Source organism: Lytechinus pictus, unplaced genomic scaffold (assembly GCF_037042905.1).
Source record: "Lytechinus pictus isolate F3 Inbred unplaced genomic scaffold, Lp3.0 scaffold_19, whole genome shotgun sequence".
NCBI classification, from domain to species: Eukaryota; Metazoa; Echinodermata; class Echinoidea; order Temnopleuroida; family Toxopneustidae; genus Lytechinus; species Lytechinus pictus.
This window is the reverse complement of record NW_026974140.1, coordinates 14,366,590-14,378,506: the sequence shown is the minus strand read 5'-3', so window position 1 is coordinate 14,378,506 and position 11,917 is coordinate 14,366,590. Positions and strand designations below refer to the sequence as shown.

The following is an 11,917-nucleotide window of genomic DNA, read 5'->3' as shown; positions in this document are numbered from 1 at the left end:
AGACAGCTACATATGCAACTTTATTTATAAATAGAGCGCCCCTTACGATAGTTGTTAAGAACGCGGCCAAATTGTTAGGTTTTTTGCACTGTGTCCAAGGCGTTTTTATTTTGTTTGATTTTTATTTTTTAATAAATATTTTGTTAAATAGCGATTTTTACGTCAAATATTAAATTCTTATCACAAAATATTTTTAATTGTAGAAATATATATAATATCATGCAATTATTTATTCTATATATATTTTATAATAAAATTTATAATTGTTGCGGTCTTTAAAAAAGGATAGTCGATCGATCAGGTGATGACTACTCGTATCACGTGATCTGAAAATCAGCTTCGTACCGCTTTGATCGCACTCGACGGGACCGGACTGACTGCCAAGAAAAGATCGAAAAAGGACTCAAATGTAAGTTTCCCTTTATTTTATAACATTTAAAATATGAGTAGGATTATAGTTAATGGGTAATTTTTTAATAAATGCTAAACAAATGAGGACAAAGCTTGCATTTTTCGAGTAATAATCACTAATATCATAAAAATACTTGGGTGCAGGACTTCTAACCTGTTTTTAACGCATTGTCGCCTATGAGGTCCATACATGTTAATGTTTGGACCTCATTGGTACTAGGAGTGGTCTGAGGTACGTTATTTCTGAATTTTATATATTTTTCGTAAGTTTGAATGTACTTTCTTTTAATAATGTGACATTTTATGTACAAAAAACGATCCGAAAATCGGGTTTCCGCCGAATGTTACTACTAAATCTAAAGTTACTGCTAATAGTAAATAATACGTTGGCTATACGTACGGGCCAACAACTCTTCAGTCTATGTATGGGTGAGTGGAGCCAACGCAGTTCAGTGGAACAACCAAAATACAGAGACTGAAGTTTTTGGTCTACGAATGCATTAGACCAAAAGCTTCGGTCTCTGTTATGTTGGTTGTTCAGCTGAACTCCGTTGGCTTCACTCATCAAATACAGAGACCGAAGTTCTAGCGCGATCTGTACAGGGGACTCAATGGCCATATGTTTTAGTGTATTAAGTTCGGATAAAACAGGGCAGTGAAGTTGCGCGACAGCCGAGGTAAGTCACTGTTTTTGTTCCTTTTAACTTGATTTTCCCAGTTTTCTGGCAATTAATGCCAAGAGGGAATATTAATTTGCATTTCGGTCGCATTAATTTTCAAAAGTTTGATTCATTAAAGACAAAAATTGAAGAGCCCCGACGGGGGGATTTTGCATTGTAACTAAGTCCCCTAATGGTGGCTGCACGATAGCGAGCCATCTGTGTATGAGGAGAAATTTAAAAAATAAAAAAAAATGTTAAAAAACTCCTCGAAACAGACGGCTGCCAGCTGTCTACGAATGCATGTGCTTGCGCTTGGGAACTTGTGACTAGCGTACTAGTAGCGATCTGTGACCGTGGTCCCACTCGGCCTTTTTGGCGAGGTAAACATTTCATTCATCCACACATCGAAGCATTCATTCCTTCATAAAATTGCAATCGCAAGCCAATCAACAGTAATTACATACCCACAAATTATCATTTTACATTTAGGTTTAGAACAGTATTAATTTGCTACAGATATTTCACCGAAACAGGGTAATTTTTACCTCCATACAACCACGAATCTTCATCTTCTTCTGCCATGTTGAACAAATATGGGTATGACTGTAAAGATTTAACCGCAGATGGCAGTAAAGTGCGAAGGCATTTTTTTTATTATAAAAATATATATATATATATATTAGCTCGCTCTCTCACAGACTGATCTGAGTGCAAAATTTCAAAATAGATAGATAGATAGATAGATAGATATATAGATAGATAGATAGATAGATCCTGGGAGGGCCCGGGATGGGGCAGTCAAATATATTGCTGTACACACGCGTGATCAAGTAATTTCCAAACACCCCCTAAACGAGTTTTTCTCTGTGTGCAAAATAATTCCCCCTAAACAAGTTTTTCACGGGCTTTATTTACACATTTTGGCTCCTAAACAAGTTGTCGCCCAAATATGACCTCGGGGAAAAAGCTTGGGGGAAAAACATACCCTAAACACGTTTGGCTAGTCCTAAAAAAAGCTTTTGCCGGGGAAAAACATACCCTAAATACGTACGTTTGACCCCACGATTGACCATTGACCAGTCTTTCAAAAGCACCTTTTTCTTGAAAATTTGTGTTTTTGAATAAGAAAGACGTGCCCTAATTTCATGTTTTGAGCGGGAATAATAAGACATACTATATTATTCATGATAATGACAAATGTATAAACCCTCTATAAATTACTTCATACCGACATGTGATGAATAATGCAAAATCATTTTTGGACCCGGGGCACATGGGAAAATAAATATGCACGAAAAGTAGTATATTCTTGATCTGTTTTATCATGTTTATTGTGGCTAATGCAAATACATACTTTATTATTATTTTTCATTCTATTTGAATAGTTACATATACTTAGAATTTGAAGATAAGCGGAACAAAGTGCATCCGTTTATTAGTGCTATGCTATAAGCTCCGAGGAATACGTGTGTATTCAACAAAAATGATATAATATTCAGCTGACACCATCTTGTTTGGTACACGAAGGACGTCGAGTTTCATCCTCTACAAAAATTGTACGGAATGTAAGTATGCATGGGTCATGGGTCTATGGGAATAAAAATAACAATTGTATTATGTTGTTTTGACGAAAACTACGCTAATTTATTTACCATTTTCTGAGATTTTTATACGATTCAAAGCAGACTTCTAAACAGGCTTTTGGGCTAATTACATAAGAATGATTTAAAAGTTAAAGGGACAGAACATGCCATACACCAAATTCTCAAGCAAATGAAGCGAGTGAATAAAAATGTGACCCTTTTTTAAGTAAAAAATCTCATCATTAACAGATTATGAAATAATATTAAAAAAATAATGTTAAGACTTTTAAAACAATTTCCTTCACATTGTCTCTTTCCTTCTTTTTTGTTTTTAATGGAACGTCAAGTGTGTGTGGGGGGGGGGGTACGTCCCAGGTCCCCAATTCCCCTATCCGTGTGCCATTGGTTAGGTATACGCATATCATCTTTTATTTCATTATAGTTATGAATCTCTCTCCTTTTCTCCCTCCCCATATATTTTTCCTCCCTCTCTGATTCTTTCTTTCAGACCCATACCCCTGTTATTGGAATATTAATTTGAACCGCGTCTGCTATATAACATCGGGAAAATAATGACTTTATTATATCATGGACCTACTCGTATATAGGTCCATGATTATACAGACACCAATCTACAGGAGAAGTAAGGTTCACTTTCATGAAGTATCCAAGAGCATGCATAAGACTTGGTGATGATCATGGACTGCTCATTGCCACGCCTGCCCTTGAGTAGAACTAAGAAATCTGTACTCCTACAATTAAATAACTCAAACACACATTTTCGACAATGAGCTCAGAAGAGCATACAGGGGGTGATAAGAGTAAAACATCACCCGGATCGTTTGCAGCTGATGAGACTGAATTTAGGAACGGTGAGAAAGACCTTGGAGTATCTCCTGTAAGAAATCTTCCATGTTTAGAAGATCAGTCGACAGCATTGGAATCCCAATCAGACAGACAAACAGATGCTGACATGGATGGTGCAGAATGTTCCACTCCGACATTGACAATAAAGTCAGAATCGAAATCACTCTTGACAATTGGTAAGTAAAAAGAAGTCACTTTGGTTGTGACTTTAAATCTATCTAAAATAAATTACTTTAAAGGACTTTAAAAACTTTTGTTATCTATTTACATAGTTGTAATAAACAAGAAGATGAAAATGGTCTACATTTTCCTTGTCATGTCATCTTCCGTTTTATAATTATTCTAGGGATATTTTGAAAATGGAACACTAAAATTACAATACACATTATCAAAGGCCACACTTTTCATCTTTCTTATTTTTCGGCCCTGCTTCTTCTTCTTCTTTTTTTACATCATCACCATCATCATCATCATTATCACCACCATCCTCATCGTCATCACCATCATTACTATCATCACCATCATCATCATTTTTAGCGTTGTGGCCCAGTGGATTATTCTTCTGACTTTGAAACAGAGGGTCGTGGGTTCGAATCCCAGCCATGGCGTAATTTCCTTCAGCAAGAAATTTATCGACATTGTGCTGCACTCAACCCAGGTGAGGTGAACCCGGCAGGATTAATTCCTTGAATGCATGAGCGCTGAAAGGCAGCTCGAGCTAAAGCTGGGGTAATACTAATAACAATGCCCCTCGGAATAGAATATTTCTAGATATATGGCGCTATATAAATGCCTATTATTATCATCATCATATCATCATCATTCTGTTCGACTTGATGGGATTTATTAAGATTTCCCATTCCTATTTTTCTTGGAGGTATTTTTCCTCCTCTTTTCTTCAGATTTCTTCCCATTCCAGTCCTTTCTGATTGTCTCCGTCCTCCTTTCAATGATTTCTTCTTCTATTTAATTTACTCCAATAATAAATCATGGCCCTATATACCATGTATACGGAAGATTAAGCGCTAACCAGACAACGGCAAGTCGACTTTTGCGGGACATGAATCCAAGATGACGATCGAGTTGTTGAAACTTGTCAAGTCGACTTGTTTGCGACAAGTTGACAAGACCTTGCCTTCGTTCCCCAAATAATGCGACTTGCAGAGTTCCAAAAACTCGTCATTTTTATTTGTCTTTGTATCTCATCATGTGATTGGCCCCCTTTTTTGCGACAACGCATATTTACTCAGGAAAAGAAAAAAATCATGTCCTCGTGATACATCTCTCATCCTCATTACTAAACTAGTTTTCAATATCCGTCGGTATGAAGGCTCAATTGTCCACAATAAGTTCATACATGGGAGAAACCTTAGACATTGGTCAAATGCCTTTATCATGTCTTTTTTTTTTTTCAAGTGATAAAAAATAGAGAGAGGAATCTTGATTTTTGAAATCTAGAGAGAGAGAGAGAGAGGGGGGGGGGCATTGAAACGGAAGGGCTAGCCGCTAAATCGGATAACTTTGGGCACACCAATACTGAGGAAAACAATTACGTCACCTATATTTTCTTTTGCCCCATCTTCTTTCAAAACACCCCGACACCGCCCATGATTTAATTTCATGAATAGATCTGATAAATATAAATATTCAGACCATTCCAACCTGTCCCTATTTACTTAAGTCCGTTTTAAATATTTGCGATTTACATGTACTTATTTATTAGGTATGTATTAGAAATAGAAATAAATCTATACATAGACAATGTGTAATGCATTGATCACTGTATGCAACTCTATTTCAGATACGTTGCCAAAGAATGCAATAGTCACAGACGAAGGTTTATTACAGTTATCATCGACAGTTGGAAACAATTCCAACCTTATAAACCTGGGTATTCGTCTTGGATTCTCCTACCAGGAGGCACGTGAATATAAACAGACGAATTATACTGGTGGAGAAGTGGGCCATCAAGGAACAACCAAGATGCTATTCGAGTGGAAGATGAAACACATGGGATACATTCGAGACCTTTACGCAGCCTTAGAGAAGTCAGCATTGGCCGCTGTTGCTGAAGTGGTCCTCTTACAAGAAGGTATACTGGAGAGGTCAAAGGATATTTCTGTTTTACATTTTCACAATGAAACCTAACCCCCCCCCCAAAAAAAAAAAATGCTTGTAAATTTTGGGGGAGTCATGGACCTATCCACGGAGGATTATCTATTGTTACTGGGGGTGCTGTGACATGCTCAGCACCCCCAGTAACAATAGAATAATCCTCCGTGGATAGGTCCATGAGGGGAGTGTAGGCTACTTATAATAAATCAGGTTTATAAAGACTTGGGAAAGTGATTTATTTTATAACTTTTATTTTATTTTAGTTTGCTTGGATTTGGTAGCAATAATTTATAGTATAAGCCTTCTGAAATTATTTAAATGTCTACGCTTTGTTATTGCAGAAGGTTCCTATACTTATCCGGAAGTACCCTTATCTGGCAGTGAGGACTCTTTCATCACGATGTTTAAAGAGGAATTGACACAGTACTACCTTGACGACTACTGCTGCGTGAAAACAGACCCATGGGATGAAAGAGAGTTCAAGCTCAACCAATACTTCATCAACATGGCGCTATGTCAGGAAAACACTAGCACAGGTAAAGTCACAAAGATTCCTCTCAAAGGAGGACACAACGATCTATTTGATCTGAAGGTCAATGAGCGGTTACGCAATCGTATCCTTGTCTTTGGTGAGGGAGGCATGGGGAAAACCACATTGTGTAAAAAGCTAGCCTACGACTGGGCAACCAAAAAAGAGCAATCGCCACTTCGGAATATCCCCATCGTTTGCGCTCTGGAATTTCAAAAGCTACAGGAATCGGACAATGTAGCCGATGCCATCCACAATCAACTCCTGTGCAAGGACAGTGACATCACTCCTAACAAGATTAGGCAGTTCATCAAGGCCAATCCGAAAAAGATTGCAATTGTGCTTGATGGCTATGACGAGTTTGATCCTAATAGTCACAAGGGCGACATCAATGACTTGCTGTCTTGCAAGATCATGTACCAGGTGGTAACATTAATCACCACACGTCCATGGCATGCTTGTTTGTTGCGGCAGAAGACACAGATGTATGCTCAAGTCAGTCTCGACGGCTTTGATGCCGATGGAATCAAAGCCTATGTCAGTCAATACTTTGAAGATGAACCAGTAGCAAACAGGTGCTATGAGAGCATTCTGGCAAATGGAATCATGCTACAACTCTCAAGAACGCCGATCCTACTCTCAATGATTTGTTATCTGAATAAGGTTTGTTCTGAAGACATTGATCATCTCGACACCCTAAACTCTCTCTTTGCCAAGTTCCTCCGGGCTCTCTTTGTCAATAACATTGACAGAGTTGGCGAAACACAGCGACCACTCTATCATGAAATGATCACAGAAGTTATCGATATGGCTGAGCTTGAAGAGTTTTGGGACAATCTTGGTGAAATAGCACTGAGAGGGGTGTTGGTCCCAGGAAAGAAATTGATGTTTTCAATGGAAGTCTTTCAAGGGAGAGAGTACATCGGTGAAGTAGGATTGAAATTGGGAATCCTCGTCCAGCAGAAATTAAAAGTAACACGAGATAACGTGTTTGAATCGATGAAGATTGTCTACTCCTTTCCGCACCTTCTCTTCCAAGAAAAGTGTGCAGGTGATTTCTTAGCGGCTCATTCTGACGTCTTAGACTCAACTTTGCAAGGCGTAGACGGTGTTGGAGAGGCTATTTCTTTACAGTATGCTCTGGCTTTTACTTGTGGAAGAAGATTACGAGAAGAGAATTGTCAGAGCCGTTTGCGTTCAAAGAAAATCATCCAGCGTCTATCAGAGATGCAAGACATTTCTGGAGATACCACATTGTTCTTGTCTGAGACAGAACATCTTGGCAACATCATTCCAGACTTTTTGGACGACATGCTCGCCATAAAGTCGTACCATTTCGCAAGATCCCTCTTTCTGCTCAGCATAGTACTTAATCATGAAAGTCAAGCTGGTTCCGAGCTTATTGAGGAAATCACTAGCCTAGACAAAGACCGTCCTGTTCATTCTCCTGATCAGGACTATGACGGAAGACTCTGTGATTGTCTTCTTTATTTCTTGAAGTCTGCCTCCTTGAACAACTGTCATCTACAGCCCTGTGGCTCATTAACGTTGACCAACAGCATAAACAAGATACAATTGTTTGATTTCTTGTCGATGGCAATGAAGGTGTTCACAGAATTACGGGATATATCCGTGATGAAATACTCTGCCGACTTTAGCCTCCCAAGAGGGTACACGGATGATGGAAATAGTCCATCTAAATATACAATGCTTCAGGAACTTCATCTGAGTTATGGTCTAGAGCCTATAAATCTCTCAGAACTACTGAATCTCATGGTTGGGTTGAATTTCGATGCGCTAGCGTTGAGTATTTCAAACTGTCAGATGGATATGATCTCTCATGCTTCCCAAATTTCACATTCAATGAATCCTGGTTTTCGACAGTACACTGGCATAAGAAAGATCGAGCTTACCAGCATTGAAACTCCTGTTGAAATGACTTATCTTCTGGAGACCGCTGCAAGGTTTTGTCCGATGTTGATGGACTTAAACCTAAATTTTATGACACTGAATATGCCAACCTGTGCTTCATTAGAGGATTGGCCCATTGCTTTTCTTGGAAAGACGTCTCTCAAAAGGCTTAATATCGGGTACACAGACAAGCCTATCCAAGCCATGGACCTCATAAAGGTCCTTTCATTGTATTGCACCTGCCTAAAGAGGTGCTATCTGACTGATGTTGAGGTGGAAATACGTTCTCCAATGGACATAGAGTTCGTTGACTTTGCTGAGAAGTTAGCCGTAGAGGAGTTTGAGCTGAATAATTTGCATTCCACCGTGAACTTCGCTGATATTATGTGCCTTGTGGGAAAGACATGTTCAGGAGTGAAGTTGATATCCCTCAACAGATTCAAGTTGTCAATCCCAAACTTGGTCGAAATAAGAAAAATTGGTTTGTGTGAAAACCCAGAGCTTGAAGATATCCGCATCCGAATGACAAAAAGTGCCTCTACTACCCCACTTAGTGATCAAGGTGGAGAATCAACTGGTGGTGTGAGTGATTCTCCACAGGATCAAATTTCGGCAAGTGCTTCTGCAAAGAAGTTTGACAGTCCTGACGATGAGATCAAGACAGGAGTAAAGACAGATAAGAGGGATTCACTTTCAATGCATGGAGATGCATACCTTGCCGTAGGTGGTCATAGCTTACCTTCTATCACATATCAAAGTAATATGATGGCTCGTGATTGTGCTGATGAGAGGAGACTCTCCTCTTTTGATAACAGGACCCATATCCCTTTGGAAACTTCCTCCAAACTCAGCACTAATGTCATATCGGCAAGTAGAACTATTTCTAAACCCATGGATGTGAGTTGTGACACTCCTAATCTCCATCAGCACACCCATTCCGCAACAGAGAACAGGGTGCAGGTAAACACGTCACAAGTGCGTGGAAACGTCATCCCGAATGCAAATGAAATCAAAAGATTACTGAAACATTTCTCTCCTGATGTCATGCCTGAGAGTGGATCACTACCAACAACAGACAAAGAGGTTTCGCTCATATTTTTGAATAAGAACATACCCAAAGACTGGTTTTCTCTGTTAGATTTGCTAGCTCTCACAGCTGCAGCCAGCTCAAATCTGAAGAGATTGCGACTACTCGACGTGAATGTCGAAATACCATCCCTCTCTCTATTAAAGAGCTATCCTTTCAGAGTAGGGATCAAGCATCTCATTATGGCAAAGACCAGATTTCGTAATGCTTCACTGGTGCAGGTTCTGAACGTTGTTGCTGCTGTGTGTCCAAATTTGCAATTGTTGGGTCTGTCTGATTGGCTAGAAGAAATAGGTCCAAATATTAACGTCGACTACAATTCACCTTGTAATTTAAACTTGACAGAGATAAGAGTAGAGTTTCTCCACAACTCTGTTTCATTGCATGGTATGTTGTCTCTAACTTCTGCCATCTGTCCAAGTTTGAGAATTCTTTCCATTGCCAATATAAAAGGATCAATGTCCAGGCCATCAGAAGAATCTACCCAAAGCAGAAAATGCCATACACCACCACCAAGATTTCAACTTAGTTTGATACGATGCTGGAGTCCCATCAGTATACCCGAGTTGCTGTCTTTAATGAGGAGATTCTACCAAGGTGCTATTCTGAAGGTAGCACTATGGGACTGCCAATTAGCCATTCCTCCAGAAAGGAGTGACTATTCCTGGTATTCGGAAAGACATCATTATCAAGTGCACTTGACGAAATGTAGAGCACGTCTTGTTGGAATGACTGTCCAGAACACCATGTCTAAAACCTGTCCTTTCTTTGACCGGGTTGTAAATGATGATGACGATGAGTTGTTGAAATATCAGACTCCTGGTCAAACCAACCTCTTTGATGAGGCTTCATTCTTTGATGATAGACGGCGACTCATGCATTATGCATTTCTCCAGCATGAAATTGATGCAATCGAATCTCCTAGTTCTCCTAGAGATGTGTACTAAGTCACAGGTGCAGAGAATGTAGGCCTACATATATGCAAACTCCTATAAACTTTATGGGGATACTACTAAAAATGTTACATTGGTTTTCAGAAGGTGGATTCAGATAATTTCTGCCCTCTGATAGAAAAAGATTCCTGTTTGCCAATGGCTCATGACTCCCATGGGAGCTAACCACGAGGTCCACAAGTTCACAGGTCTTTAGAAGGTACCAGGACTGTGGACGCTATTTAACAGATCTGTAAAACCCGGCCTCCCCAGTCTGTTCAAATAAATTCAGCTATACTTCAGTTGCTATTTTGTGAGTCTCTGCCCCCCCCCCCCCACCGGATCTGGCAGTGTACTTGGACAAAACCCTTTGCCATCATTAATAACTCAATGCATGGGCTATGCGAACTAGCTTTTATCTTTTGTAAAAGACAGGAGAATTGACAAACCTGAAATGTAAGAGAAAATGATCCTTTTGCTTTAACACTGACATGCCACATAGATACATGATCTTTGTACAAGTAATATATTTCTAATTCTTTTTTTCAGATTACCATTTTTTGTGAAATACAAAATGATGTAAATTAGCTTACAAACAATCAAGTTATCAAATTGTAGATATACTGCATATTTCTCTTTTTACAAATGATTCCAGACATTCTTGAAGTATGGAAATGAAATGTAAGAAATTATGTTAGTGTAGATATTCATTAATTGTACTTCTTTAAAATATTGTGTAGAATACTATTGTTTATAGCTTCAGTGTATATTATATTGTCAAGAAGCATACAAGCAATTTCATTCCTATAAAAAATTTGGCAAATTGTGGCATTAGCTACAGGCTGGCTCCAGGGCCCTGGGAACATTTGTTTAAAGTGGGGTGCTGATGTAAATTTGAAAAGCAAAAAAAAAAATGTTTCAATACAAAATGAAGATCATTGGTCGTTTAGGTTACATTTTTCAATTTTAACACATCTTCCAGAATACCTGAGGGTGCTGCCTATGGAGAATAAATCATCATCCCCAAGGAAATTTTCGGGGAGTGCTTCCCAGGGCCATGGCTGGCTCTCAAATTAAGAAAGAAAACACCTAAAACCTCTCAAAATTGGATGACATGATAATACACCTTTTTATCTATCTCATATTTCCTAAGTATATATTCTCTTTGTGCAGAAAAAAGTTTTGAGATATCAACATCACTCTTCTTATATTTATATTATTCATTTTATCATGCATTGTTTACGAATTTAGTATTTTACTCTTAGTGCCATGGCTCTTTCCAAATTATTACTGTTTAATCAAGCCAATGGAAGCACAGTATAATTCTGCAAAAGTTAATATATTTTCTTTTTTGACTTGTTAGATCTGTGGATATAATATTGTACATATCTAGGGATGATAAGCGTTCACAGTTCAAGTGCTAAGTTTACTGATAGTCTTAGAAGATCTAAATTCCTCAGTAGAATGCATGCTGAATAACAGTTGTGACATTTCATTTGACGTGATTGAAAATTGGTAATATCAATTATAACAAACTTGTAAAAAGTAATTACACCAACATAAGTGGTAATGTATCTGAATTATGTTTTAGCAGTGTGAATAGTGTGTTGGGAGTATTTTTTTGTTTACAACTCAGTTTCATATTTTGACAAAAGATTGATATTGTGGAATGGAAATAAAATGGATGTCTTTCAGTTTCCTCATTTAAAGTTAATTTCACATTTTGACCACATTCTTTTACACTAGCTAAATTGAACAATGAAATAAGTAGTAATTCAGGCATTGGTATTTCGAAAATATGATTAACATTTTCAAAAGAC

General features: G+C 38.3%; 1 protein-coding gene across 1 annotated transcript; it reads left to right on the top strand.

Moving 5' to 3' along the window:
* The first annotated feature begins 3,443 nt into the window (after nt 1-3,443).
* On the top strand, nt 3,444-10,988 carry LOC135157763 (uncharacterized). Its single transcript, XM_064114596.1, has 3 exons — nt 3,444-3,699; nt 5,325-5,615; nt 5,980-10,988. The coding sequence occupies exons 1-3, from the start codon at nt 3,444-3,446 to the stop codon at nt 10,110-10,112; spliced, it is 4,680 nt and encodes a 1,559-aa protein (XP_063970666.1). The 3' UTR covers nt 10,113-10,988.
* The last annotated feature ends 929 nt before the right edge of the window (nt 10,989-11,917 follow it).

Coding starts and splice junctions, on each gene's coding strand:
- LOC135157763 (XM_064114596.1), top strand. CDS start 3,444: ATGAGCTCAGAAGAGCATACAGGGGGTGATAAGAGTAAAACATCACCC. Junction 3,700..5,324: donor GAAATCACTCTTGACAATTG/GTAAGTAAAAAG, acceptor ACTCTATTTCAG/ATACGTTGCCAAAGAATGCA. Junction 5,616..5,979: donor AGTGGTCCTCTTACAAGAAG/GTATACTGGAGA, acceptor TTGTTATTGCAG/AAGGTTCCTATACTTATCCG.